The sequence below is a fragment of the Peromyscus maniculatus genome, chromosome 9, assembly GCF_049852395.1.
Source record: "Peromyscus maniculatus bairdii isolate BWxNUB_F1_BW_parent chromosome 9, HU_Pman_BW_mat_3.1, whole genome shotgun sequence".
Taxonomy (NCBI): domain Eukaryota; kingdom Metazoa; phylum Chordata; class Mammalia; order Rodentia; family Cricetidae; genus Peromyscus; species Peromyscus maniculatus.
The window spans coordinates 39514030-39540279 of NC_134860.1; the positions used below are offsets into that span (position 1 = coordinate 39514030).

The 26250-nt window shown below is 39.8% G+C and overlaps 1 protein-coding gene across 2 annotated transcripts in view; it reads right to left on the minus strand.

Moving 5' to 3' along the window:
- The window catches only part of Adk (adenosine kinase), a 407238-nt gene that overhangs the window by 335442 nt on the left and 45546 nt on the right, over nt 1-26250 (minus strand). For both annotated transcript variants that reach the window (XM_006984766.3, XM_006984767.4), the window contains exon 3: nt 16781-16834. In XM_006984766.3, the coding sequence (XP_006984828.1) occupies nt 16781-16834 (54 nt within the window). The remainder of the gene's footprint in view (nt 1-16780; nt 16835-26250) is intronic.

The following is a 26250-nucleotide window of genomic DNA, read 5'->3' on the forward strand; positions in this document are numbered from 1 at the left end:
TTTTTGAGGCTGGGCCTGGTGGTATACGACTTTAATGCCAGCACTCTGTGAGTTTGAGGCCAGCCTGGTCTATATAGCAAGTTCCAGGCAGCCAGAGCTACATAATGAAGCCTTGTCTCAAACAACAACAAATAATTTTTAAGACTACAAAGCAATACTCCACACTATTTAGAGATTTGTAATATCTTATTAAGATCGGTGGGCAGAATTGGTTTTTATTCTCTATACTTATTTGAAAGTCAATTCACAATGAAAATAAGCACTTTAGGGAGCATGTTTTTAAGTATTTTGGATATTCTCTCTTATGTTCTGGTCAAACAAGGCTTTCAGAGACTCAGAAACAAGATAAATAAGGTATATTTAGATCAAGCACACCCAGTGGTGGGAAGAACATGCCAGTCTATGAAAGGAAAGACCTAGATTCCTCTAGTCCATGCACTGTTATATCCAGCAGGGTGACCCTGAGCAGCTCAGTAATTTCCACCAGACCCAATTTATCACCAAATAAAGCAATGTAATTATAAATCCTTTAGGTGCCTAGAGTCCACAGTATGAAATATAGTTTCCATCTTTAATCCAATGCCTGATTACTGTGGGCCGCAGGAATATCATAAGAACTCAGCTGGTTATGGCAAAGTCACTACCTGGAGGAATCAGGGAATTCCTCCAGAGGAAGCCAAATCCCAAGGAGTTTTTGGTGTTACTTGGCTTGTTATATATCAGCTGTATTCTGTTATGAAAATCATGTGTGCCTTCATAGATTTCCCAATTGACTTTTCCCTAAGAAAGGCTAACAGTGTGGACTGATCACTCTCTGGACATACACATTCCAGGTATTTGGAGAACAGCCTCAGGAAAGGCTCTCTCTGGAATCAGATATCTCCCTTGGCTACTTTCAAGGACTAGCAGTAATAACAGTCCACATGTAAGTCTCCTGATTTAAGATAAATTCCACAAGGAGACACCACCTAGGTCAGGTAGATGTTAAGTAATAGCTTTACACAATTCAGCTCGGACCCTCCTTTCTTACAGCCTTACCAACTTTATAGACTGCTAACTTCTTACCTAACCACTTCTAGGAATATTTAGATAACCTTCTGTGCTGACAGCTATGCTCAGCCAGAACCCTAGTTCAAGCCTCCTTGTAATTATCATCATTAGCAGCATCCGGCCAGGTCCATCCCCAGATGGAGGAAAGTACTTTATCAGAGATACCTCTGTACTCTCTAAGAACAGACTTAAGCATCTGGGCTACCTGTTTGAGAAGGCCTGGCAGATGTGCCAATTAATTAAGCCTTACTTCCTCTTTTCCCAAACCTTACTGCCAGTTCCAGATCTCCCTTTAACTATCACCAGAGGCATCTAGCTGTACACAGGTTGCCTAGCGACTGAGCACACTTTCCCCCACCCTGCAGAAAAATGGCAGATAGCTTGGACAGATAGGAGCTACAGGAAAAAAGAAAACAGTTTTATTTTCTCCCATTGACTTATAGATTCTTAACACTTTCTACCAACCACGTTTAAGATTATAGTTGAGCACATAAGAGCCCTCTTCTTAGATATTACCTGAATTTAGCCTTTAGTTAATTCATTTCCCCATTGGTCACTTCCCTTTGGGGTTGCAAGTGATAATTAACGGTTATTGCCTCCCTATGTGATTCTTATCACCCCTCCATTTGACCCTGGAAGCCTGGTTTTGCACTGCTAAGGGAATACTGCTTTTAAGTGTATATATACCAGGACTCCCATGGCACGAAAAGACAGAGAGAAAAAAGAGAATGGAAGAACTAGATGGGTAAGAACTTGAGAGGAACAAACTGAGATGGGGAAGAAGTAGATTGAAGGGCTACAAGAGAGTACTAGAGGAACGAGATGGAAGATGAGAAAGAGCCAGATGGGGAAGAACAAGATGAGGTGGAACGAGAAAAGGAGAGAGGAGACGGGAGAGGAGATGATATGGGAAGGAACAAGATGGATGAGAACCTAGAAGGGGCAGAACTAGATGAAGAAATTAAGATAGAACCTAGAGGGGATCGCAGACAAGTGCAGAGAGAAATTAGGCTAAAGATGACCTAAATATGAGAGCAGAATATAAACTTATAACTGTCACAGAATAATAAAGTATATGGACTAAGGAGTTTCGTGTACATAGATTCATTTCTTCTCATTAAAGATTAATTATCAGCTGGTTGTAGATTCTTCCCGGACCCTGGGAGGGGACTATCGAGGGGCTGGACCCTCATAGTCCCTGATACCTGATCCTTTGTAAACATGCTAAGTTTATACATAACAAAAAACAATACTGAAGTTCTAATCTCAAAGAGGTCTCAAGGCTGATGTAAGCAGTCTTTTAGTCTTATAAGTAGGGTATAGACAGTATCTTTCTGAGAAGGTTGACTAACATACATAATTCAGTTTTAGTTTTTCAGATTTGTCTTTGGGTGTATGGTGGGATTACATGGTTATCATCCTAGTGTTCAATTTTGTCACTACAGGTTCTCAAATCTTAGCATGCACCAAAATCATCTGCAGGGTTGTTGTTTTTTTTTTAAGAAATTTTTGTATTCATTTTACATACCAATCACAGATCCCCATCCAGCCTTCCCTCCCCCAACCTACCCTCGATTCCCTCCTACAAGAAGGTAAGGCCTCCCATGGGGAGTCAGCAGAACCTGGTACATTCAGTAGAGGCAGGCCCAAGCCCCTCCCCTCTGCTTCAATGCTGTGCAAGGTGTCCCACTATAGGTAGTGGGCTCCAAAAAGCCCTGCAAGGTTCTTAAAACAGAATCTGGGTCCCACCCTCAGCATGTCAGAAAAGGAGCAGGTTGAATGATTAGCTACCATTCTAACAAGTTACAGATAGTACTGATTCTAGTAGTCAAAGAACCACAAATCTGAAAATCTCTGCTCTATGCTTTAAAAAAACCTGATGAGTCCTTTCCAAACTAGCCCTTGGGCCACGCCCTCACAGCCCAGCAGGGGGAAGAGTCCTATGCTCATTAGCAGTTAAGTTTCCTCACTACCAACCATCATTGCAGGCTATCTTCAAGCCATCAAGTCAGTTTGGTGCCATCACCTCTTTCTTACCCCTGATGTTTTCTCTTAGTAAAAATTCCTACTTCTAAACCTGCTCCTCAGCGCTAAGCCCCCCATTTCTCTTTGCTATATTCAGACCTAAACCCAGCTTTATACTTTTAACTTTTCTCTTGTTGCAACAGTCCTAGAATGTCAATTTTTACTGCTTATTAAAAAAGATTTATTTTTATCTTGTGTGTATGAGTGTTTTAAGTCTGCATAAGTATGTGTCCTGTGTGTGCATCTGCATCTGGTGCATGCAGAGGCCAGCAGAGGGCTCAGAATCCCAGGAATGGAATTGCAGGCAGTTGGATTTCCCATTCAAGCAGCTTTTACTACCTATGCTTTAATTTTGAGTTACTCTTCCACACCCTTTATCAGAATAATGTTTGTGCATAGGTGTGTCATGGTAATCCATTGCTGAAAGCAGCCGAGACGTTGAAAGCAACCTTAAACAACAAATATCCCATAACGAATGAAGGCAGCATGCAGATATAGGTTGGTAACGTGTGTGGTTCCGAGCGCTGTTCTGAGTCCACTAGGGTCAGTAAAGTGTTCCCTTGTGACACTTGATCAAGTTTCTGTAAAGAATCCTCATCTCTTTTACCCACCCACCTCATGTTTTCTGTGTTGTTCAATAAATACCGAACAAAGTCCTTTTTTGGGGTCAGACAGAAGACACTAGCAGAGAATACAAATTTGAGCTCACTCTTGGTCAAGCAAATCCAAAAGAAAGTTGCTTTATTTTATTTCTTAACGTGCTATCAATATACCCTAGGGCTACAAATGCATACATGCACATGTACACACATTCATACATTTGTGTGTCATATACATGTTATGTAAAGAGTGAAATTATGTGCTAGAGATGTTTTATAATTTACTCTCTTTCTCAGCCTCACTGTCAAGCTGCTAAACAAGTGTTATATCACTGAGCAACACCCAAGCTCTTAGGACTGCAGTTTCACAGGGTTAAAGTATTCATCAGAATTTTTATTATTTTCTGCAACCTTTACTACAAAAACATCAAAATTATATTAAATTGTCTGAACAAATCTACCTATAAATGCAGACAAATATACTATATATCATACCCTTTGGATTATTCTTTAAAATCTATCATGTCTCTAAAATTCCCACCAATGATAGAACATAATTTTCTTAAAATTTAACTTTCATTTCAAGTCACAGTTATTAAAAAATCCATAGGCATTGAAGAATTCAAGCAACAAAATCCAATGGACAAAACTATGCAGCGCACCCAGCATAACTGGATGCACCTCAAGTTGTGAGAAACTCAGTCTAATACAGGAGACTCCCAGAAAAATTACAGCACAGTAGAAGCAAATGTATTAGGGCTGAATGGGAGCTTTCAGATAAAAACAGCTACATTTTCAGTTACGAAAAAGGAAAGTTGCAAAGGGCAGAAGAAAGCCGACCCAGGACTATCACTGGAGGAGAAGCAAGGTCCCGATTAGCAACAGCCTACAAAGCATGCCTGATACTGACCATACAGAACCACTGAAGGGGTTCTGTTTTGTAGGGTTTGTTTGTCTCGGGCCAGCAGCAAGCTCCAGACAATCCTGCCTTGGCCTCACACGTGCTAGTTTACACCATGATTCACCACATCCAGCTCCTAAGGTATCTTAATATTCTAGTCAAGTGTGGACCAATTCACGTTTTAGAAAAGTGGACAATTGGGGGGGGGGGCAAAGTACACAGAACGTTACTGAAGAAGCAGTATGAACAGACAACCCTAGGTCCTACTGTAACAGTTCAGAAAAGAAAAATGAAAGGATGAAGAATGGATGGAGTTGGAGACATTCTGGCACGATACTTATTCATTAAAAAATATACTAAGTCAGGCATGCTGGTGCACACCTTTAATCTCAGCTCAGGGAGGCAGAGGCGGGTGAGTTTAAGGACAATCTGGTCTGTTTACCAAGTTCCAGGCCTGCCAGTGAGATCAAGTCATCAATAAGTAAATAAGCAAGCATAACAAAAGAATATACTGAGCTCCTAGAATACACTTGGCAAACTGCCAATCCCCAAAGTTACAAAGACACAAGTAACTACCTTTGGCTGGTTCCTAATCTAGAGATGGAAGAAAACAGAGTTACAGGCCAACCTAGTGCTTCTAATGTAAAATCTGGTCACAAACCAGATTAGAAACCAGTCAAGAAACCATCTGGGCTGAGTGTAGCACAGCATGCCTTTAATTCTAGCTAGCACTGCAGAGGAGAGGTAATGAGTTCTAGGTCAGCCAGGACTACATAGTGTCTCAGAAAACAAAGTTTTCAAAAAAAAAAAATCTGAATCTGGAAACTAAAAAAGAAATTACGAACCCCAAAGAAATCACTAAGACACTGTAACAGGCCAAATGCAAATGGTGAACACAAGAACTAGTCAGACAACTGACAAGTTTCTTGAGGATAGAGTACAAAGCTAAGGATGGCGGAGGAGATTTACAATAGCTCTCCAGGCAGGAATGGCTCCAACAGTGCCCTTGAAGGGCATGGCAGGGAGGCCCCCATTAAGGGAGGAAGCACTACTACTGCTTCAAAGTGCTCACCACAAGAAGGGAACACAGTATAAATCACTGGGTAATCCATCTCACAAGCGCTCTGTCAATCTGTATTCAAACTAAAAATTCATGACCAGAAAATAAAGAACAGCACTCCTTTGCTAGAAGGGAAAATGCGAAGCTCAAATGTTTTCACGGCACACACAATGGAAAACTGAGGAGCTAGGTAGGAGAGCAGAGGCACTGAACACAGAGAGACGGGTGCTAAAGCATGCGCCTAGCACGTGTGGGGCACTGGACTGGATTCCTAGCGCCAAGGGAAAAGGAAATCCCGGTTAATTATGATTTTATGCCACCGGAGAGTCGTTACTAAAATTGAAAGAATGGTACTCAATATTGTTTTCCCTGAAAACAGGCAGAAATGTGAGGAACATTTTCATTACAATAACGAAAATGAGAAGGTGTAAGTCAGGCATTAAACAATGCCTGGTGACTCCTTGTAAAAACTCATTCGCTTTATACCGTTAGGTATTTCAAGGCTAGAGAGAAGGTTCAGGAGATAAAACACATGCTGTTGAAGGATGGGGACATGAGTTTAGATGCCACAACCTATGTCAATGTCAAGTGTTGTAAATGTCAAGTGGGTATGGAGACCCACCTGCAACTCCATCATTCACCATGCCCTGTCTTAATAAGGATTATATATTCTGAGGATTAAGTGTAGGCCTTCAAACACGCTACACAAGTGTCTACCAACTGAGGCAAATCCTCAGCCCAAATAACTATTTTCTTTGCAAGCAAGTGACTTAGAAAAGAACATGGGATATAGAGGCCAATCACATTAAAATGTCTGTTTGAGTAATTTTTAAAAAGAAACACTTTCTTATTGTCAATAAATATTCCCAACTAGAGCTTACCTCTGGAACAGCAATAGCTATTGGTAACCATGAAGGGTTACCAGCCTAACGGAACCCTAGGGATGATAAACTCAAAATCATCTGCATCTAGGACTCGGTGAGTCACTTGCAAGCAAAAGCTTCTTAAGAGTAGTATATAAATCTCACAACTTTTTTAAACTGAAATATTCTGAACATGTTTGTCCCTCCCCCAGTTTCTCCTAGATCCTTCCCACTTACACCTCACAACCCACTCAATTTCCTCTTTAAAAGAAAAAAAAAACAACCAGGTGGTAGTGGCACACGCCTTTAATCCCAGCACTTGGGAGGCAGACACAGGCCGGTCTCTGTGAGTTCGAGGCCAGCCTGGTCTACAGAGTGAGATCCAGAAAAGGCACAAAGCTACACAGAGAAACCCTGTCTCGAAAAACCAAAATAATAAAAAAAAAAAAAAACCAAAAACAAAAAAGCACAAGACCAGTAAGAGAAAAAAGTGCCAAAACAAGACAAAATGAAACAAAAAGCCCATGGCAATACTGCTGATTTTATTTTGTGTTGACCAACTACTCCTGGGCATGGGGCCTGCCCTGTAGTGTGGATGACACAGCCACTCCATTAGAGAACTGACTTCCCCTTTGCCAGAGGGTATCAACTGTAGATAGCTTCTTGGGTAGGGGTGAGAGCCTCTGTCTACTTTCCTCTCAGGGATGGGACCCTGTCTGGCTTGAACTGTGCAGGTCCTGTGCATGCTGCCACCGTCTCCTGAGTTTGTGTGTGCATCAGTCCTGCTGTGTCTGGAAGACACTGTTTTCTTGGAGTCATCCATCACCTTTGGTTCTTACCGTCTTCCCATCTCCTCTTCAGAACAGATCCCTAAGGGTTCGTGAAAACACCCTATTTATTATTAAGTGCTCCAAAATTTCTCACTCTCTGTATATTGTCCAGTTGTGAATCTCTGTGTTAATTCCCATCGACTGCAGAAGGAAGTTCTCTGATAGGGGTCCAGTCAATCTCATGACTTTTGAGAGATTAAGTACCTAAAAGGTTTATGCTCTCATCCACAAAACACACACACACACACACACACACACACACACACACAGGCCCTTGAATAGGCTAAGCAAGGACTCAAAACCACTGAGCTACATCCAAAGCCCAGAACAACATATTAAAAAAAAAAAATCTGATTAGAGAAACCTAAAACTTGTTTTTAAAAAGCTGTAACCTAAAAGAGCAGTTACAGTAACTGTGTAAACTTGATTACCAACACGAAGAGGTTGCTACAATTAGAAACACTTATAAACAAAATTGATTCAAATGTCGTGGAAAAATAAAGATTTTTCTCTCTGCTAAGAAAGTATAAAGAGAGCAACATTTAAATATGCCAAAGTGAAGGATTTACATTACTTGTGATATTTAGGCAATATTTTAAATTTCTTATTAAAACAATTTCTAACACTAAACAGTTTCAAGAATAATACAAATTAATGCATTATTACGTGCTGCATTGGGAAGTACTTTTGTAATGATAAATATTAAAAAAACAAAACAACAACAATAGAAGGGGACTTGAGGGATGGCTCCAAGGTCAAATTGTCACATGGAACTGATTGAGAAATAACTAAAACTTCAAGGGAAGGTTCCAATCTAGTCTGCATACTATCTTAATTGCTCTGTTACATTATGAGAAATCATGCTGCAGTCTTTATGGAGTTCCACAGAGGGAGCTAGCACCAAAGAATAAAATGATAATAAAACAAATTTCCAGTCAGAGTCTGCTGGAAGTCACAGATTCCAGTCACTGATATGAGCTAAGATTATCCTCCACAGGTCCATCTCAATGATTAGCTGACTCAAAGTACCACAGACAACATGCATGTGGTAGCATTCCATTTCCAAGAAGACACAAAATATACATTCATTAACTGTCATTAGAACTGGTAGTGGTTTTGTTTAGTTTTGTTTTTCAATTAGTTAATAAGATGTCTCTTGATCCTTTGGAGAACAAGTCCACATAACAGCTTTAGTCTCAAAAACAAGGCCTCCGAACAGCAGTGTACTCAAAGTTCCCAGGGGAGATGGGTAATGAGTATCTCATGTTTTAAATATGAAGCAAGTGTATACTGATCTCAAGGAAGTGTCAGTGTAAGATTTTTAGCACATATATATTTTGAATTTTATTAGAAGCTTAGCAATGAATATCAGGACACAACACCATTATAAGTTAAACCTATTCTGTTGTCGGAAAAAATTAAGGAAATTGATTGGCTTCTTGGTGGGTATGAATTTTTGTTTTGCTGTCTGAGAAAGAGTTCATGCTATCAGCCCAGGCTGGTCATAAACTCAGAATCCTCCTGCATCAGCCTCTTGGGGAATAAAGGTCCAAGGTTCAGGGAAAAGCACTAAACAGACCTGTCGAGGTTAATGTGCACACCTTTAATCCCAGCACAAAGCACTCAGGAGGCAGAGGTAGGAAGAGTATCTCTGTGAGGTTGAGGCTAGCCTGGTCTACAGAGCAAGTTCTATAGCCAAGGCTATACAAAGAAACCCTGTCTCAGAAAGAAAAAAAAAGTTAAATTTTTGAAAGAAGTATATAGGCATGCCTAACTGCTGACCTAACCAGTAAAGGGAGTCAGTGTGTTCTGAGCAATTTGAACCTTCTCCTCTGAGTTTTCAGTGAGGTATCTGATGACACATCTAAGCCTGACAGTTGAGAAATTATTTTAGTTGTTCTGCCTTTTGCATTTAATGTTTTCTTTGTAAAAAAGTAATAATTACACTTTATCTTTGGAGGTGGGATGGGGATCTCAGCACTTAAGAGCACTGGTTGCACTTATAAGATTCAGTTCCCAGTACCCACATGGCTGCTCACAACCCTCTCTCTCTACAACTCCAGTTTTGGGAGTTCTGCCGCCCTCTCCTGGCCTCTTCAGGTATTGCATGCAGATGGTATACACATAAATGGAGGAAAAATTAATATACATAAGAAAAAAAATCAAGAAAATCTTCTTTTAAAGGAATTTAATGAAGCTAAAAAGAAACCATGTACACCAAAATTTAAATATACCAGGACTGGAGAGATGGCTCAGGGGTTAAGAGCACTGGCTGCTCTTCTAGAGAAACAGGGTTCAACTCCTAGCACCCACATGGCAGCTCACAACTGTAAGTAAGTACAGTTCCAGGGATCCAATGCCCTCACATAGACATACACCCAGACAAAATACCAATGCACATAAAAATAAATAAATCTTTTAAAATAATTAAGTATACATAAATGCATAAAAGTATGGTTGTAGGTTTGTGTACATGCTAATATTTATAACACCTTTCTTGGCTTAGAAGTTTATGTAGCCCAGGCTGACCTGGAACACACAATCACCCTGCCTTGGGCTCGAGTACTGATAGCCTTTTGCACAGACTTCTACTCTTGGAAAAGCTGTCTCTCAAATAACACCTGGGCTTTGGAATAATGATTTGCCATTATAATCCCTATTTTACCTTATTTAGTAATCTCTTTAGATATAGTCTCTTAGATTCCACCATTAAATTTATAAGAAAAGTTTGAATCATTTGTGGGATATGCTTAAGACTTAAATGACCTCATTGATGCTAGTCTGGGATCCAAATAGAAGATACCTGATGAAATCAGCAAAAAAGGACCAAAGGATTCTAACACAGGTTGAGTATTTATTCCCAGAGTAGCAGCTTTACAAGAACCAACTAGTGCCCAGTGGGTGGTGGTGATGGTGCACACCTTTGATCCAGCACTCAGGAGGCAGAGGCAGGCAGATCTCTGTGAGTTCGAGGCCAGCCTAGTCTACAAAGCAAGTTCCAGGCCAGCCTGTTACACAGAGAAACCCTGTCCCAAAAAGAAAAAAGAACCAACTAGTTAGTAGACACCCAAAGGAGCTTTTCAAAGACCAATTTAAAAAGCAATGTAGCAAAGTTCCCTTGCAAACATTAAGACTACATAGAAAGACAACTTTAAAATATGACTCTGGGGCCTGCTAGAATACAGCTCAGTGTTAAGAGTGCTTGCCTGTATCCATGAGGCCAAGTCTGGTCCCCACCACTGGAAACAAACAAAAAACATACATGAATAAATGTCTCCTACATAAAGGAGACTGGTATCTTGGAGGTTAAATTTCCCGATGGAAACAAGCATAGAATCAAAAAGACTAAGAGAGAACAAGTCTGACATGGTCTAGAGGAAGGAGATCTAAGGCAAACAAAGATGCCAATGATGAAGGTCCTGAGTAAGATACTCAAGGTACTCAAAGAAATGAAAAGCACAAAACAGGCTCAATATTATTGCATATAAAACAAATACAAAATGTAGAATATAACTCAAATTATGAGTCTGACATTTCATAAGCATAAACATTTTTTGTATGAATCTGATATAAACCTTTGTATTTTTGCCTTACCTTAAAGGAATTTTAAGTGTCTTCAATTTGGAAGCCATGCATATTGTGGAAGCCCAAATTACTCAGGTTCAGAGAATCTGAGCTTGCTTTACCCAGCAGGGCTGCATAAGGGGATGATTTGACCATGGGTGTGGTTATCAGGAGTTTGGAAGGGTCTATGCTTGGCTGTACGGTTTGATTTGATCTAGCAAGAGGGAGGTCTTTTGCCTCTCCCCTTTGCATTGTTATAAAAAGCCTTTTGAATAAACAGAAAAGGCCGTTGGGTACTAACCCAGGTCCTCCCTAAGCTATCCTATGTTTCTGTCTTTCTCCTCTTCGCTATCTTTTTACCTAATATTTCTAAATCCTCTCTCCTCCTCATAGGAACCCTGGAAAAAGTGGGAACTGACCTCCCACAGCATATACAATACTTGGTTGATTTTTCTGCAACCCACTTAGTATTGGTTCTAAAATCACAAATTGGTCCTGTGATATTAATTTAGGCAGCAAGATATTGAGTTGATTCTTATCAGTTACTAAATCTAATATTAACCTTTTAAAATTACTGTGTAAGGGCATGGAGAGTTAATTTAGCAGATAAGAGCACTTGATGTTTTTGCAAAGGATTAGGGTTTGGTTCACAGCACCCACATGGCAGCTCATAACCATCTGTAAATGTAGGTCCAGGGAACCTGAGAACCACTTCTAGCCTCCACAGGGACCATGCACACATATGGTATACATACATATATATGCTAGCAAAACACTCACACACAAAATAAAATAATCTCTAAAAGTAAATAAAATTAGTGTATATTTAGGGAGCTTTTTGATGTAACCAAAAAACAAACAAAACATTTTCAATAGGAATCAGAAGACCAGTTTCTGGCTCAGTATTGTCATTAAATGGGCATATTAACCTACAACAGGTCACTTTATTAATATGGCTCTCGCCATATTCATGACAAAATGGGGTATTAGACTTTACCTTAGCATCTGTCTAAAAGGGTCAAGCAAATAAATCTAAGTCCCTTTAAGAGATATCTGATATTTCCTCCTGCTTTGTAGAGTATAGCAAAGTGGAGAAAAAACATCAGCTATCAAGTTTACTTTCTATAAAGTAGTATGGATAAGCTTTCAGTAATAACTTTACCAACTATTAACTTTTCTTACAGGAATCTTCAGGTTCACATCTCAATACACTATTCATATTCAAAGCAATATAAAATTTACATATTTATAAAACAAATATATTTGTGTAAAAAAAAAATGGTTCTTTCTTCTACATTGCAGATCTGTCCAAAAATAAGAAAACAAACTATTCTTAAGTCTCTTATTTACAAATGAAGTTATTATCTTTCACTTTTTCAATAACTTTGCTGAGACATGATAGATATACAAAAACTATACAGTATCTTTGAATGGTACCTAGTACAATGATATGGCATGGATATAAAATGCAACTCCCCAGCCCCTGGCATTCGTTGAAGGCTTGGTCCTTAATGCAATATTCAAAAATAAGACTTTCAGATCAAGAATGAATCATGGGAGCTCTGTCTTAATCCATGAACTACCTTACTGATAGATTAAGAATTTAATGACATTATTGAGGTGATAAAAATAGGAAGATGTGGGGACTCCGTTGGAGGTGGTGTGCCTGTAAAGTGAATATCTCATTCCTGGCAACTGTCCTTTCTCACTCTCTCCGATCTCTCTCCCTCCTTCATAGCTCCACCTCCCTCTGAATCTCTGTCTCTCTCTCTCTTACTGGCTTCCAGAGCAGCTTTCCTCTAGCACACCTTTATACCATCTTCTGTTTTGCCACACTCCTACAGGGATGAAGCCAAGCCACCCTGGACTGAGTCTGAGTCTGTGAGCCAAAATGCACCATTCTCTCTTTAGACTGTTTCTCGGGTGTACTTTTTCATAGATGTGTTGTGCTCATACACAGTAACTGGCGCAAGCAAGGAAAAAAACTATTGAACAAATGTGACACTTTTCTTATTTTAAGTTATTCTGCTTATAAAACTAAGATTGCAATGAAGTAAAAAAAAAATCCATAGAAAACTAATAACCAATTCCATTATGGAATTATTCACAGAGCGAAGCATGAAGCCCATAGTTTTGGATTAATCACATCACAACTGTACTTGTTCTACTTCCCTAACTTAAAATCATCCCCTAGAGCAGAGTATTCCGTGTGTAGAAACAAGGAAAATCATTCTGCTTGGAGAAACAAATATCACTGCTGACTAATAGCTTCCGTGTGACAAGTGGGTTTTCCAGGAAGAGGTTGGAGAGAGTGTCCATGAAGTATGAGTGACTGTTTATGGAATCTGATTCATCAGATTTTGGGAACTAAGACAATTTTTAATAGAAAATAGTTATTTCTCATAAAGCAATACCAACTATCAGTATATATTTTTAATAAAAACAGTGATTCCACATAAAGCAATAACAACTATCAGTTACTGATAGCTTGTTTGTATACACTGAATCAGGGTACAGTGTAGGTAAGTGAGTAATGTGATAGTATCCAGTTTTTTTTTTAACAATATCATAAAGAATTGATTATTTTGAATATAAGAATCAATAATAGAGGCAGGCGGTATGGTGCATACCTTTAAACACAGCATTTGGGAGGCAGAGACAGGCAGATCTCTGTGAGTTTGAGGCCAACCTGGTCTACAGAGCAAGTTCCAGGACAGGCTCCAAAGCTACACAGAAAAACCCTGCCTCGAAAACAAAAACAAAATAAAACAAAAACAAGAATTAATAATAGTGTTTTATAGGATAATATATGCATCATTGATTAGATAATTACATTTTGGTATTTTTTTCGTGTATGTATATACACGTACGTGTGTACATATGTACTTTACATGTGTGTTAAGTGCAAGTGTATGTATACCACAGGAAATATGTGGTGGTCAGAGGACAACCTCGGGTGTTGGTCATCATGACCCATCTTGTTTTAAGCAGAGTCACTCTGTGGTTTGCCACTGAGCACAACAATCTTGCTGTCCCACAAGCTTTGGGGAATTCCATCCACACCTCATGTCTCACCGCCAGAGCACGGGCACTACACAGACACCATGTACTTATGTTCCACGTGATCCAGGGATTCACACTTGCCAGGCAAGCTCTCTACTCACTGGGCTGTCTTCTCAGCCATAAAATTTGCTTTGTATCTATATTGCAAATTTTTTAAAGCATTAGTCTTAAGCACAAAGAGATTTGGGCTATTCTTTTCAACAGATATAAAATATTTGTTCATATTTATAGGGCATAGTAAAGTTCAACAATTCAACACATGCACACAATCATCAAAAGAAGGTGATTAGATTAGCATTTCTACCTTCTCAGAGAGAATTCTAGCTATTTGAATTTTGAAGACAAAAATGAGATTATTTATAAACATCTTTCATGAAGAGCTGAAGATGAATTTTAATTCAAGATTCTATTCATATTCAATTGGAAGTTTTTGTTAGGGCAGAGGTCAAAGAAACTACATGACAGAAAACAGAAAAAGTCACCCAACTGCCAATACTAACCAATAAAGAACAGATAAACTATTCAGATAAAAATACCATACTACCCAGGATAGCCAGGGATACACAAAGAAACCCTGTCTTTAAAAAAAAAAAAAAAAAAAAGCCATACTAATCAGCAATAAAAAGGGAATTAAATGGCACATGCAACAATAATGATGATCTACCTCAAAAACAAACTGAATAGCCAAGCATAGTAATGTATGGTTATGCCCCCACTCAAGGAGCAGAGGCAGGTGGATCACTATGAGTTTAGGGCCAGCATGGTAGTATGCAAAGAGAGTTCCAAGCTAGGCAGGGCTATGAAAGTCTATGCCAAAAGAAGGGGACCTGTGGGAGCCCGTTCTCGGATTCCTCATGGCTTTACCCAGCAGGTCCGAATAGAGGATGATTAGGACCACGGGCCTGAGTGCAGGTGTCTGAGATGGCCTGCACTTGGCTGTGCTGGGGGAGGAGGTCTTTTGCTCCACCCTTTGGCGTCTCTATAAAAACCCTGGGGCAGAGACAGTCTGGCCGTTGGAAAAGGTTCCAGGCCCTCTCAAGGCTATCCTTTATTTTCTATCTGTTTATCTCCGCAATATTCTCCGCAATAAATTCTTCTATCTAATATTTCCTGCTGCTCACACTCAAGAAAACTCTGGGGAACTGTGGGGGGGGGTGGGGGGGGAAAACGCCCCACAGGGACAGGGAAGAAGAAAAAGAAGGCTTTATTAAATAAAAAAAAAGTCACACCTATGATTTCCCTTATTCAAAATTCTAACATAAGAAATTTAGAAGAACAAAAGCAAAAAAAAAAAAAAAAAAACCAAACCAAAACAAGAAACTCTTAACTATTAAACCCAGTAATTTAAGGGGAAGTCTTCTGACATCTGAAACTTACTAACCAATATGTGGGTGAATGTATAGTGTATGTTTAATTCTTCCATAGTTACATTTTTATGTATCCGGTAAAATTAAATGTCAGAAATTATTTTTCATAATAAATTGCAAGAAAAAAATCATTAGTCAAGTTCTTAACATGGAGGTGAACTGTATATTGGACAGCTAACAAATAAACATTAAAACAAACCGAAAAGCAGACAATTCAAATGTTACATAACAAACAGGACATAGTGCCTATGTGCTGTGTATACAGATGAAGACTCAATTAAGTAAATCCAGAGGGATATGAGTTAGATATGAGGATAAAATGGCTACAGGGTGTTGTGGCTCTGTTCCATAACCCATCATCCCGGCGCCTGGCTGGCAGAGGGTTGCTCTGAGTTCAAAAGTAGCCAGGGCATAGTGATACTTTGTCATCCTGAACTACAAAGTGAGAATTTTATAATTAATTAATTAAATGTCTTTAACATTAAAATGTATCTGATACACTAAGAAAATCTCCAAGGGACTTTTGAAAATCAATATAATTATAAATGGGATACAGACTTAATTGATACACAGAATAAGTAATATAGTGTAACCTAAGGATATAATTAGAATTAAGTCCTCCAATTCTTCCTTTTACAGTAATGATGCTGCCTGTTTATATAATATCCAACATTACCAGCATTTTCTTTACTGAATAATGGGGAAAATAGACTAAAACAAAATAGAACCCTATAAAAAGTTTAAAGCTTCCCCCTTTAGACAATCCTATTCAAAAGACTGACATAAGTTTCAAATTTTCCAAACCGATCATTTGCAACTAAAATACTGACAGTCCTTGTCAGATGGCAATCTTTAAAATACCACCTTCCAGCAGAAAAATGTCAAAGAAAATATCCCAGCATCCCATGGTAAGTAGTTCTCAAAAGTAAAAAAAAAAAAAAAATAGAAGTCTAAAAGATAGATGTACATTTAAAAAAAAAAAATCCAGGCTTCATATTTTAAGTACTTTATTCTAAACAACAGAGAGGTATTTGCTTTTGTATAAAACTATAAAAGAAATAGAGTCATGTTTATTCATCTTTAACAAGTGCTAGAAAAAGCACCAGAATAAAACTACAAAATTAACCATGAATTATGTGTTTTATCCAAGGAAAGAAAAAGAAGTGATGTGTTTCCAAACATAACAGCAATCTGGAAAATCAAATACAATGTGACATATTTCAATGAGTATCACAAACAATTACCCTGGGGTACATTTGATATAGCACAAATTATACAGTGCAAATTACTCTAATCCCACTAAGATTACAGCCATAGTGTGTGTGTGTGTGTGTGTGTGTGTGTGTGTGTGTGTGTGTGTGTGTGTGTGCACGCACGTAAGTAATTTTTAAATCAAGCAGCTTACATACACCTACTTCATAGAGTCAAGTATGTACAACTGAGGTCTAATGAACTTACAATTCCTTGTGCTTGTCTTCAGCCAAGATCTGGTCATTTGGTTTCAGAGAATACCTGCAACACACAAGAACACACTGGTCAGACAAACATACAAACACACTTGCCTCAAGACTCATCTGACTGCATGTTCTCCGATCAAACTGGAGGGCACAATCTGTTGAGTTCTATCAAATGAACACTATGACACTAGTGTATGTCTCTGACTTGACTGACAAACATCAGGAATACCCAAGCAGCTGGCTCTTCACTGTAACTAGTCACTTCCTCTGGCACCACCCCAGGCGTGAAGGCATTGATGTGACCATGGACTGAAACACAAGGTACCTTTAGTATTCCTCTGCAGTGAATCACATGTAACGGCACTCTCTTCTGAAGTTTCAAATTTAACTACTAACTCCTGAGTTAAGGATTTTAAAAGTTCAAAGAACACTGTGATTATTCATTAACTACATAGTAAACATTTACCATGTACCAAGCTATGTACTAAAAAAGAATGGCACACGTTTTCCTGTCCACCCCCAGTGCCCCCCAAACACACATATGCACATACATGCTAAGGAAGGGCCCACTTTTTTCCCCTTTCACAATGAGAAAGGGTCTCACTAAGCAGCCCAGGCTGGCTTTAAACCTACTGTGAAGCCCAGGTAGACTTGGATCTTGTAGCCCTCTTGTCTCAGCCTCCCCAAGAAACCAGGATTATGAGCCTCCACCACCAGGCCCAGATGAAGGGTTTGGTTGCTGTTGCTAGTAGATGTCAGTGGGGAGCTGGTCTATGTGCACATGTGCATGAGTGGACATGCCTGCACACACAATTAGGTGGCCAGGGGAGGGTGCCAGCTATCTTCCTCTATTTCTCTCTATTCTATTCCTTTAAGGCACAGACTATCCCTGAACCTGGAGCTGGCGTTTTTCCGGCTAGACTGGTAGCAAGCAAGGCCCAGAGATCCTCCTCTCTCCGGTCCCCACAGGGCTGGCTTTACAAGTGGTCATGAGACTAGAGTCAGCTTGTTATACTGGTACAGTGATCAAAACACCAGGTCCTCATGTATGCACAGCAAGCACCCCACCACGGAGCAGGAATTTTCAGCTCACCTATTCAGTAGCTTGCTGACCACAGACAGGAACCTCACTCCTTTATCTCAGTTTCTCTATCTACAAAATATAGATTTCTATAAATGTTATAACAGGCATCTTTCATTTGTACTGCTGAAGATAAAAAAGACTTTTCGTTTGAGGTTGTCACAGAAACAGACAACCAACCACTTCCAGGTCATCAACTCCATTGTTCAAGCCTGTTATGTTTTCTCTATCTCCATAACAAGGAACAGAGGTCTATGTAGAAAAGTAATGTTGATTTCCTTTCTTTTTACTCATGAGGCTGAAAGAGAAGGACCGCTTGAGGTGAAGGGTTTAAAACAGCCCTGGCAACATAGTGAGACTCTCAACTCAGAAGAAAAGGGGAGAGAGAGAGAATAAGGGGAAGGAGGAGATGGGGGGAGGCGGAGAGATGAAGCAAGGGAAGTCGTTTCAGGAGCATGTATATCATCACATTTATTTTAATTGAGAAATAATGTCTGCCTGGAGAGATGATAGATTGTTTAGGAATGCTTGTTTCTCTGTCCTGAAGGCCTGAGTTTGGATCCCAACAACCATGCTGGGCAGCTCACAAATACTCCAGTGCCAAGGGATGGATCCAGTGCTGCCTTCTACTTGCCTCTTCAGGCATTTCCACACATCTGCACACGCAGTCAGATGCGCAGACATATAAACAATAAAAACGAAGTCAGACTCTTTCTATTGTAAGAGCAAATCTGGTAAGTCTGACACAGATGCTGTGGGATGGTCTGTATGTCAAATGTGTTGCTCTGATTGGTCAATAAATAAAACACTGATTGGCCAGTGGCCAGGCAGGAAGTATAGGTGGGACTAACAGAGAGGAGAATTGAGAGAACAGGAAGGCAGAGGGAGACACTGCCAGCCACCACCATGACAAGCAACATGTGAAGATGCCAGTAAGCCACGAGCCACGTGGCAAGGTATAGATTTATGGAAATGGATTAATTTAAGCTATAAGAACAGTTAGCAAGAAGCCTGCCACGGCCATACAGTTTGTAAGCAATATAAGTCTCTGTGTTTACTTGGTTGGGTCTGAGTGGCTGTGGGACTGACGGGTGACAGAGATTTGTCCTGACTGTGGGCAAGGCAGGAAAACTCTAGCTGCACATAGTAAACCAGCTTTGCCAGAGAGGTTGGAAATCAGACGTCCTCCTTAAAATGGTATTTTTTAATACATGTTTATTTATAATTGTGTATAACAATCCATCAAGAAAAACCATTTAACATAGCCATACTGAAATTAACAATATCAACTCTTCCTCAACACTTTGTGAAATGTTCAGGCAAACGTGATGCCTCTGAGAAAAAGACCAATAACGAGTACCAATAATGATGACCAATAATCCAGCTACTTAGGAACCCCCTTTTCAGAGAGTGTTAGTTACTTTCCTCATTGCTGCGACAAAAATACCTTTCCAAAACAACCTTCAGAAGAAGGGTTTACTTGACTCACAATTTGAAGAAGTCCATTGTGCTGAGGATAGCATGGCAGTAGGAATGTGAGGCTGCTGGTCACATTGCATCCACAGACAGGAAGTAGAGAGTGGCAAATGCTTATGCCCAGCTAGCTTTCTCCTTTTTATGCAGTACAGGTCCTCAGACCATGGAATGCTACCACATTCAAGATGGGACATCTCGCCTCAATTAACCTAATTTAGCTAATCCCTCATAACCCAGATGAATACAAGGGATCACACCTAACTTGCATGAAGTCCTAGGTTTGACGCCCAGCATTGGGGGATGGGGAGGGGAAGGCAAGAGCCTTAAGAGCTTTTCCAAGTATACCTCCCTGAATGTCATGTCTCTATGACTGTAATCAGCTAGCCTGGTGGTTTCTGAATTTTGCTTTCAATAATACTGAAGAGCTTAATCAAATAATCAGCTGGTGTGTGACTTTTATGATAGTGTTTAAATAACAACACTGTTGAAAATTCTATTACAATCCAATAAACAATGGGAACAGACTGCTCGGCCAGTACAAGGTACAGGGAAAGAAGTAAAGTCTGCACACCTGTAATCTTGGCACTAAAGAGGCAGAAGCAGGTCTAAGTGTGCAAACTTAGCAAAACTCTGTCTCAGAAAAAGGTTTGAAGGGGAAGTTAAGAACACTTGCCTAGAGTTGACAAAATCCTGGGCTCAGTCCCAGTACCACTCATACACATAGCAATCCTGAACACTACTTCATTGCAGCAATAAGTATTATTTATCCACGAAAGATTAAACCAACTGAATCAAAGTTTTAGAAATAGTTTCACCACCTCATTTAAAAGATTTATTTCTGGTCATTTTATTTTTTTTTATTTAATTATTTATACTACATTTGTATGGCTTTACTATATGAGGACTACAATGTAATGACTAGGAGATGCATTGGAATTAAATTTACATATATACTTTTATTGTAGAAACAGGGTGATCAATATTCATGAAATATGTTAATATATAAAATGAATTACATAAGGGCAAAATATGATGAGGAAAAGTACAGCACAATTTAATAGGCAAAGGAATCCAAAGCTTTAAGAAGGAAAAAGAGTTTGTGTATTTTTGTAAATGATTGTTGGTATATAAAATCACTGGTAATTAGGATTCACTAAAAAAAGTGATTCATCAGTTTTATTTGGTTATAAAATCATAAATATTAATATGTATGAAAGCATCTGTTTATTAAATCGTGTTTATGGAATATAAACATTGGAAAATCTTAAGTGGCTACATGTGACATTGGCAAGTCATGTGACACATCATACAAGAGGCATTTAATCAATGCTACTTTCCTTCTTTGTCCAGCTAAATAAGAGAGAAATAACAAACTCATTTCTTGCCTTTTAGGACTGCACAATTCAGCAAGCAAACAAAAAAATTAAGGAGTATGGCAGATAACAGCGGCAGTGGCATGAAAGGAAATACGGTTTCCTCCATCTAAGAATGGACAAAAGGCAGTTTTATCTGTTCCTCTACTGTCTCTTCCTTCCGCTTCTCATCTCCGCTTTGCTCCTTCCTCACAAACAGCATGAACCTGAAAGGATCCAAAGGGACTGGAAAAAAGGACCCACACTAGACAAGCAGCAGACAGAAGACAGCCTGACTTTGATGAAACCACTCAAAGGTAAAGCTTAGCCTCCTGAGTCACACGGGTCCTCACCAGTGGATGGGAAACACTGCTCTTGGCAACTGTCATCCCATCTCAAGCTTTGCAACAAGCAGGACCTCTCCCGTGTTCCTTTCTCGGGCCTGTCTCCACCTGTTCCTAACTAGTTAATGTTTCTAGCAAATCTTAAAACTTTCTCTTCCCTCATCTTGCCTGATTTTGCTTAATTTTATCTTTCTTAATTTTATCTTTCTTCGCTTACGTGACACTTCCACACTGCTTCCCAGGAGGCTGTCTAATAACGTATTCTGTCTGTAGTTTATATAAAATGCAGGACTAAAAAATGTCCCCAATTCTGATACCAACTTCAAATTTGGAAGGTTCCTAAAGCCATGTTTAGGCTCAATAATTTACTAGACGCACTCATGAAACTCACTAAAAGCTATCATGTTCAAATTCTGAAATAAAACAGAAGGATATAGGTTAAAATAAGCCACAAGAGAAAATATATAGGACAGGTCTGAGAGAATTCCAAATCTGAAACTTCCTGTCCCCTCCCCATGGAGTGGGCTATTGTACTCTCTCACTATCCACACGTAACAATGTGGCATGGTGGGTGTTGAGGAGTTTCGGAGTGTAGGTTTTATGGAGGCATCTTTACATGGCATGATGCACTGCTCATGTAACTGAACTCAAGTCACCTGGACAGTAAGAAGGCCCTAAGTCTCCACACTAAATGACATGACTACCTTGGGTTGGGCCAAGCCATTCCCTGACACTAACGGGTGTGGCCTGTCCCTTCACTAAAGAAACACACACACGCACACGCATGCACGCGCACACACACACGCACATGCACACGCACACACACACACCTGTCAGGTAGAATGATGTAAATGACTACACGGAGGGAAGAAGTCAGATCTCTGTTGGGTCAGGCTAAACAGTTTACTCCTCCTCCGTCTATGTGCATGGCAATTTACTTACACATGTCTAACAATACACTGGTGCGCATCCATCTGTATTTGTGAGCTATATTTTTCTCTGAAATACCACTTCACCCAGTTGTAGTTCGGTAAATAACTATTATATACAAGATCAAATAATTATTATCCCTGCTGCCCAAAAGAATATTCTAACTTTTAAGACTGGAGTACTCTTGTTTACGAATCACAGAAGAAATCTAAGAGAGTAGTTTCTTGCTTACCTAGGCAAATTAGAGACATTTCAAAGCTCAAACTCAAAATTCTTTTTTTTTTTTTTTTTTTTTTTTTGGTTTTGTTTTGTTTTGTTTTTCAAGACAGGATTTTTCTGTGTAGTTTTGGTGCCTGTCCTGGATCTCCCTCTGTAGACCAGGCTGGCCTTGAACTCACAGAGATCTGCCTGGCTATGCCTCATGAGTGCTGGGATTAAAGGCCTACACCACCACTGCCCAGCTCAAAATTCTTATAGTCATTTACAAAAAGGAAGAAACTTCACAAAATATGTTTTAATAGACACAAAAAAGAGTATACACCTGTAGCTACGATTTACTTTACAACCTAAAATCACACTCTTAAATTCATTTTGAAAGTAAACAAATTATAAATTATAAATATGAATAAAAGGTAGAAATGTTATCAAGACTATAAACTGTATTTAGTCTCTGAATATTCCTGAATATTCTGTTTCATTATTGCTTGTTGGGACTTTTGCCCCTTAGAATGGTGCTACAACCCATGCTACCTGTGGTCTACCACTGAACCACACCCCAAAACACTCGGTGTTCTGGAGGGTGGTGGTGGTTTTAGTAGTCCTGCTGTGTAACTCAGGCTGACCTGGAACTTGCTGCGTACTCATTTTGCCTTTGCCTCCCAAGTGCTGAATTATAGGCCATGTGCCACACCTGATTTCCCTCAGTTTTTCTTTATTATTAATTTATGTATGTATGTGTGTATATATACAGTGTGTGTGTGTGTGTGTGTGTGTGTGTGTGTGTGTGTGTGTGTGTGTATACAGGTGTAAACATGCTATGCGCACACAAGGGCTGGAATCAGAGGACAATGTCTGAGATTCAGTTCTCTTTCCAGGGCAGGTGTCTGGGCTCAAACTCAGGATGTAAGGCCTACAGCCCAAGAACTTTTCCATCTGAGCCATCTCCCCTGCCTGGCCCTGCGTGTTTCAAATGAACGAACCTGAAAGGAGAACCCCAACTGAGTAGATGCACAGCTCAGCTTCCCACCATGTTCTTCCAAGGATGACTCAAAGCACAACTTGTCCTCTGTATGTTGCCAAACAACATGATTTAGAAAAGTATCTTGTCAGGTATAGTGGCACACACCTTAAATCCCAACACGAGGGAGTCAGAGGCAGGCAGATCTCTGTGAGGTTTAAGGCCACGCTGGTTTACACAGGGAGATCCACCAGAACAGCAGGGCCCAGCTGCCTCTGACCAGGCCTCGGTTTCTACGATCTTAGAGTGTCAGGAGACACTGGAGGCTGACGAGGCCCTGATGACTCTGAAGAACTCTTGGACCTGGCGCCAGAGCCACAGCTAACCAGGTCTTGCTTGAGTAGGAGCAGTGAAGCCTCCCAGCCCATCCTTGTGATTCAGATCCACTGGTTGGCTCCATCTCACTTCCTATTGAGCACCTACTTCCTGCTGAACTGCACCTCCCTCTTGAGCTTACGGGCCCAGAGGAGGGGGTAAAGGCTTGTTCCAGCACTGAGTAGTTGATATTCTGTGTGATTCATGTCTGAAATGCTCAAATGTGCTATAAAAGCCTTCAGGCGTTTCATAAGCTTTCAGACTCTTCATAATGTAGGTCAGTTCCTTGGCTTACATAGTATGTTATTGTACCTCCATCCCTTGTTCCTTTGGAAGTTGGCACTTTTTAATATATGTTCTGTAGGTAATATGATAATATGACCAGTCTGTTGGTGGGGTTCTGAGTGGGTTGGTATGCCAATGTTTGCATTTGTTTTGTGATTGCATATGTGCCTGGGCACTCCTGTACTTAATATTTGCATGTGGACACACGAGAAGTTTCAATTTGTGTCTAGGCCTGTGTATGCGAACTAATAATAAAGCATTGGTGAGAGGAAAACAAAAAAACAAAAAAACAAAGGAATCTCTAAACATTTCTGAGACTGAAACACAAATACATTCCCTAAAACCAGGCACAACAAAATGGTACATTAGTATTTCTCAACATTTTTTTCCTACTTTAACTTAGCAAAAAGAAAATGGGATGTATATCAATAAGCAGAGGGTGAGAAAATGAGGCTTAGGGCAAGACCCTCTTATCTTGCCTCTAAAACACATAAAGAAAGGAGAGAGGAGAATAAAAGTAAAAAATCTGAATTAGGCTTGATTCTTATAGTAGCTAATTTTGTTTTTGTTTTTCGAGACAGGGTTTCTCTGTGTAGTTTTGGTGCCTGTCCTGGATCTCACTCTGTAGACCAGGCTGGCCTTGAACTCACAGAGATCCACCTGGCTCTGCCTCCAGAGTGCTGGGATTAAAGGCGTGGTGCACCACCACCACCACCACCACCACCACCACCACCACCACCACCACCACCACCACCACCACCACCACACCCCCCCCCCCCCCCCCCCCCCGGCCTACAGTAGCTAATTTTTAAACTGAGCAAAGTTACTTAATTTCTCTAAAACTATCCATGTCATATTGTTGCTACCCAAATCAACATGTACCCATCGTATATAATAGACATACAGCCCTCCACTTTGTGGAAGGCTTCCACCTCTGCAAAAACAGTAAGTAATTCAGCTAGCTCAAGCGGAGGCAGTTTAAAGAGTATATAACTTTTTCAAATCTTTTTAAAGACTGGAACACTATTTTTGTTTACACATGTTCTTTCTCTGATAACTAGTATGGCATAAAAATTAAGACCTGAAAGGGTGAAGTCCAAAGAGCCCAAGTGAGGTGCCACGTCCATTCTCATGCTGATGATGACAAAATACAACTGTGTGTACAACAGAACAATTTAAACACTTCTATAAACAGCAAGACGACACCAAAAAACTGTACAAGTAAAATTTCTTTTAAAACAAAACAAACAAAAACCCCAAACAATAAAGTTAATAAATTTCTTTAAAAACAACAACAATGATACTTTGTTGGAAACATGTCTGTTCCAACAAAGCCCAGAGGTTAAGAGCACTGGCAGTTCTTCCAGAGGTCCTGAGTTCAATTCCCAGCACCCACATGGTGGCTCACAACCATCTGTAATGAGATCTGGTGCCCTCTTCTAACATAAAGGCCCTGTACATGCCCATTCTACCTCTCCCTCTGTCCCTCTCTCTCTCCTTCTAAACATTTCCTACAATCTATGAGTTAGGCATGACACGTGCCTGTAATCTCAGCATTCAGAAAGCTAAGGCAGAAGGATCACTAATTGAGGCCAGGCTCTACCTGAGATCTAGTCTCAACCACAACATGTTGATGAATTACCATTTCATATACAACCAGAAGAAATGAGATCTTGAGAAATGTTAACTTTTACAAATGCAGATATACAAATAAGACATCTCCTCCTTTACTGAGGGAGTCTCAGGAGTTTCACACACATGCACATGATTATATGCTGAGTCAATGCTGCAATATCACACTTCTGGAGTTGAATTTTAAAAACTGCATGTAACAAATTCTAAATTTCTAAAATTCTTTGTGTAATTTAATTCCAGTGCCAGAAATGATATGGAGATGAATAGAAAGCACACCGAATTATAAGAAAAATAATGCTAAAAGTTTAAAATAAGGGGTAATAGTTCTCTGTAGTCACGCTCACTCAAGTCAGTGCCTGCTTGGTCCTGCTCAGCTTTACCTCCATCTCTGATAAAAGACCAAACACATATTCCTACATTCCCTGCAAAGTGAGTAAGCTTCAGACTATCAGCAAAATATGTCTAAGACCCGTGCATTGTGCACACCGTGGAGAGGCACTTCCTGAGGGAGTGGGTGGAGAGCATGGTGAATAAAACACCACCTGCTCCTCGTAAAGCTAAACCAGAAGGAAATGCCAAGGAAGGAAAGGCAGATAATTAGAAGGCGGAGAAAAACAGAAAGATGAGCTGTCAAGCGGAGAGGGAAATGACCAATTAAACTCCCATTTTCTTTCTTTTTTCATATTTTTCCTTTTATTGAAAATAGATTCTTTTCACATACTGATGACCATTTTCAAAATTTCACTAAGTTTACTAAATCTTCAAATGAAAATTTACAAAGTGTTTTGACTCTTCTGGAAAGCCATGAATATATAA